The sequence below is a fragment of the Mus caroli genome, chromosome 3 (genome assembly GCF_900094665.2).
Source record: "Mus caroli chromosome 3, CAROLI_EIJ_v1.1, whole genome shotgun sequence".
NCBI classification, from domain to species: Eukaryota; Metazoa; Chordata; class Mammalia; order Rodentia; family Muridae; genus Mus; species Mus caroli.
The window spans coordinates 50878455-50883638 of NC_034572.1; the positions used below are offsets into that span (position 1 = coordinate 50878455).

The following is a 5184-nucleotide window of genomic DNA, read 5'->3' on the forward strand; positions in this document are numbered from 1 at the left end:
TCTCCTCCCTCTGTGTGTGTGTGTGTGTGTGTGTGTGTGTGTGTGTGTATGTGCATTCAACATTTACAAAAGAGCTTTGAGGAAGTGTTTGCCAGATGGGCATGTTCCTTGTAAGCACATTACATCTGGCCTCAAACTCTCACTTTTTCCAGTGAAGAAGATCAATGTAGAACCTAAACAATTTCTGATACAAGAAGAGAAAAAGGGAAATTAGTCAAGAAGACTTTCTAAATTCCATGATAAAATATCAATAACAAAGTATAAAAAAATAAAAAACAAATCTATAGATAATAAAGCAGTCAAATTATTTAAATATATAATCAAATTAGATGGGGCAATTGCATATCCCCATGCATTTATTATAAATATATTGAGACATGACTAAAATAGTAACATTCTACATTTCAAATAAGCAATAGATATGTATGAATGTATGTATGTATATGTATATATACATATATATGAAAATATGTGTGAAGGCACATACACAAAATTAAATGATGACCTGGAAAGTCTCCCTCCCTCCCTTCTACTCTCTCAGATTCTCCCAGGTTCTCACTGTATAAAGCTGTGAATTTTCTTATATATCCTTCCAGTCTTTTAAAATTATTTTTATCCACCAAGTGTGAAAAAATATTCTTGCTAAAACTATAATAATATTGAAAACACTAGACTAAGGGTCTTGAAAGACTAGTCCATTGTTAATGCATTTTCCTAGCATACACGAGGCTCCACTAGCAGCACCACAGATGAGTGTGCTGGGGAGGTCATTCGAAAATAGAATATGAAACTTACATATTAAATAATATACAATGCAAAAATAAAAATAATACCTAGAAATAGAAAAAATCCAATGAAAAGTGCTGTCAGAATTATTTTAAATGAAGACTTACTTTTTTCTTTCCTTCTAAATTATAGTATTACAAAAGTTAGTACTCATATATTGCTTTGAAAATATAAAAACATCTTTATTGCAAGATGGTTCAGTGGGCAAAGGCACTGGCTGCTAAAACTGTCAACCTTAGTTCAATCCACAGGACCCACCAGAAGAAGGAGACAGCCAACTCTCAAAGGTGTTAACTGATCTCCCCTCAAGCAATGCACACACACACACACACACACACACGAACAACATTGTAAAGATTTAATAAACAAAAATATGTTTTTAAATGCAAGTCTTGGTTCAATTCTCAGAACCCATGGTGGAAGAAGAAAACTGCCTCTGCCTCCTGAGCTTGGGATTAAAGGCATGCACCTCCACACTTGGTCTTGTTTTTAGTCTTTAAACAATTAGAAAGGACGATTGCTAGTTATCAGCCAACACAGTATTATTTTTTTGTGATAGTAATTAAGAATATTGAGCATTTTGGAAGATAGATAGATAGATAGATAGATAGATGACTCCGTGGTTAAGAACACTGGCTGTTCTTCAAGAGAACCCAGGTTTGATCCACATGTTAACATACAACAATCTGAAAATCCAGTTACAAGGGGTCTGATGCCTTTCTTTGGCCTCTCCAGCACTAAGCACAAACGTAGTACACATATATACATGCAGGCAAAATACCCATATGCATAAAACAAAAATAAATAAGTCTGTAAGAATGTTGAACATTTAAATCTCACAGTTCATTAAAAATGAATGTCTACCTCCTAAGCCAGGTAAACTAAGAGTCATATTTTAGCTTCTTAGGTAGATAGTAATAGTTCACTAAATCTAAAGATCTCTGTCTGTTTAAAAGCATAGCCATAAATAAGTGCCAGTATATGAGTCTCTTCACTACATTTAACTTGCCAAGACTCTGTACATAGATGATATAATGACTAAATCATTGATAATAGAAAGACTATGGACAGATTCATGGTTTTCAGCATGTAAGCAACAGGGGGATTGACAAAGAGGATGAGTCATAAGAATTCCATTTTTCTTTTCTTTTTTCACACCCTCCCTACCAACTTTCTTATTTTGAAAACACATCTACAGAAAAATTTAAGGGACACACAATGTGTACTGAATTCTCTCACCTGTATTGATGGTTCATCAATATGTGTTCTCCCACCCTTTCTGAACTCTTAGAAAGTGATTTGTAGACTGTGAAACTCGATTGCTGTGTATTTCAGTTCCAAATTCCATCTCACAAGGAGTCCTTTCTTGTGGGTAGTTTGCCTCTAATCCAGAAACATCATTCCTACCCCAGAAGCACAGGGTGGAAAGAGCCCAGTACCACACCTGCTAATCAAATGACTTAAGCAAGTTGGCTGACTTCTTAGCATCCTGCTGTCCCAACTACCTGTGGCCTCGCTTATGCAGAAGGCGTGCAAGTCTACCTTGGTTCAGTCAAGCTCAGTGCCTTCAGAGCCTGGTGTCTTTTTAAAAGTGGTTGATGAGGCTATTCCTTACAATCCTAGCTGTGAGAACTGGGTGGGTGGCCAACTAGTGGCCAGGTGCCCTGATTTGGTTATCTATAAAATGGGAGATTATCTCGGTGTGTACTTCAAGGTAATAGCTATAGACTGATTTTTTTGCACTCATGAGACTTGGCAAATGATACTTATATTTGTTTAATCCTCATATAAAACTCAGGAGGGCAACCTAAGCTGGGCTTCAAGGCCTCAGACCGATGTATATTCACCGTGGTTTTCAACAAAGCACCCTATGCACCGCAGTTGTGTTTACTAATAAATGATCTCAAAGAAAAACAAGAAAGCTTCCATGCCTGTAACTGAAAACAAGTAAGCCACGGATTTAATTAGGAAACTAACTCATCAAAGTGTTGAGAGCGTTCAGAAGGTAACCCATTAATGGATGAGAGAAGTCAAAAGGCAGGAAAGGGGAGGGCTAGAACAGGGAGAGAACTGCAGAAAAGAAAGACATCTTAATTAATTTTCTTTTCTTACCCTCTAGGGTGATGGACCAGTCTAACAGGTTATGAAGAGCTGTTCCACGTCTACAGTACATCGCGTGGGAAGACATGCCCCAGGCCCAGCCCTGACCACATGTGTTGCTAATGCCTGTCTGGTTCCTCTCTGGCAGAGCTTGGCAGGCACAAGAGATCCTTTTCTCTTTCCAAACAACTTAGCACAATCTAGAAATTCGGTGGTTTTTTTTTTTTTTTTCAAATAAAAAACTAGTTAGATAACTTTACAAATTAGGTCCTTTCTTGAATTCCAGAACAAGTTCAAAGCAGTTTTTTTTTTCATTCTTTCCCATAAGAAAAGATAAAATAGACAAGGTCACTTATCCTGCCATATTGTCTCTTTGTATATAAAGATGTTCATATTTTAGGAATATTTGCATAACTCAAATGGATAAAACATTAAAATGAAAACCAGTTTTTCAGGATGCATAGGTAAGGAATGATTGCTATATTATATATAATTTTTATGTGAAGCCTGTTTTGACTAACGTGTCTGGATTACTTGTAACTAGTTTTATGAGCCTGTCATAATTTGCCAGGGTTCCCACATGTATATTAAATTAATTAAATTCAGAATTAAAATAATAAAAGTGTGTGTGTGCGTGTGTGTGTGTGTGTGTGTGTGTGTGTGTGTTGTGTGTGTTTGAGAGAGAGAGAGAGAGAGAATGAATCATGTTTGTTTGTCCTTTTTCTTTTTATAAATGCATTCTTTTTTTTTGCTTTTTATTGGTGTTTTATTTTTCAGTTTTGTTTATATGGTAGGTTGAATTCGTTTTGAGGTTTGTGAGGTTTTTTTGGTTTGGGGGTGTTTTTTCCGTTTGGTTGGTTTTTGTTTTGGTGTTTTGGTTTTTGGGTTTTAGGTTTTGGGTTTTGGGTTTGGGGTTTTTTTTTAGATTTGCTATAGAATCCAAGCTGCTCTAGAAATCATGATCTTCCCACAACTACCTTCTCAGTGTGGGTATTACAAGCATATGCCATCGTGCCTGGCCAACAAGCATTAAAAAGTCATATGTAGCTGGCTTGGATAATAATTTTTCAGTCTATTGGGCAAGATTAAGAGCTCATGCTAATTCCACATACTGTGATAATAGGTTAACTTTGGTTTTATTGGTCAGACACTAATGTAAAATCAAAATTCATTTGGCTTCAAATATCACTTCTACAACACACCAGCTTAGAGGAGCCTGAAAGTGAATTTGTAAGTCTCCATTTCCCTGTCTGTAAAAGGAGTATTGAAATACATTTAGCTGAGGTACTTGGAAGTTACCAAGTATGAAACAAAGGGTCTCAGCATGATCAATGTAACTTGCAAATACTACAGAGGAGGTTGAGGGAAATACCATCCAGACTCACTTCCAGAGCCACCGGTCAGGTAAACTGCACTGTGATGGTTAGGTGCACTCAAGACTTGGTTCTCATACCCACCACCTATTGTGTGTTGGTCACCCCAAAAGTCAGGCACTAAGGATGCAAAGTGCCACACGCTATGATCATTGTTGTATTGCCGTGAACTCTATAAGGTGAGTGATCATATCTAAGATGTGAAATTTAGCTGGCAGCAGAATTATGGCCAATTTGTCCAAGCAGATGGCCCCTTAGGATCTTCTGGGAGAGTTTAACACACACACACACACACACACACTATACTTCAACCCAGCCCATCTGAAATGTGGCTGATTATCAAAGTTACCCAGGAAATACTCTATAATTTCATGTCCCCAAGCCCTAACTAACCTTCACTTCTGAACATCAAGGCAATGCTGGGAGCAGCCATGTTGTGCTGCCGTTGTCTTCTATGAGAGCCTGTCAACCAGGATAAAGTGTAAGCAGGCCAAATTAACGCTCCTGGGAGCTCTGCCTTCTTGAAGCACATACACACCAGTGTGGCCTTAAGAAAGTGCCTGCCCATTATAGCTAATTCATTCATTTGAGTTCTTTGATGGAGAAATGGGAAGGAGAATCAGAGGACCAATTATGGGGGGTTTTCAGTGTGTGTGTGTGTGTGTGTGTTCACATCTGATCTCATTATTTTACACATGAAAAACAGAAACAAGTATTTGACTAGTTCTCATCCGGAGGGACATGCTTCAAATCCTGTTTCCACAAGATAAGGGGAAATAGCGTATCTCAGATAAGAGGACTTAGAATGGAGAGCGAAAAGGCAATGAGAGAAATGCTCCCTGGGGAGATCCCTCTACACACACACACACACACACACACACACACACACACACACATGTTTCTGTCCCTCCCTCCCTCCCTCCCT

The 5184-nt window shown here is 37.9% G+C and overlaps 1 protein-coding gene across 1 annotated transcript in view; it reads left to right on the forward strand.

Annotated features, from left to right (window-relative positions):
* Tm4sf4 (transmembrane 4 L six family member 4) overlaps nt 1–3508 on the forward strand; it is a 16554-nt gene extending 13046 nt beyond the window's left edge. Inside the window, exon 5 of the mRNA XM_021158287.2 lies at nt 2906–3508. Coding sequence (XP_021013946.1) covers nt 2906–2923 — 18 coding nt within the window. The 3' untranslated portion in view covers nt 2924–3508. The remainder of the gene's footprint in view (nt 1–2905) is intronic.
* The last annotated feature ends 1676 nt before the right edge of the window (nt 3509–5184 follow it).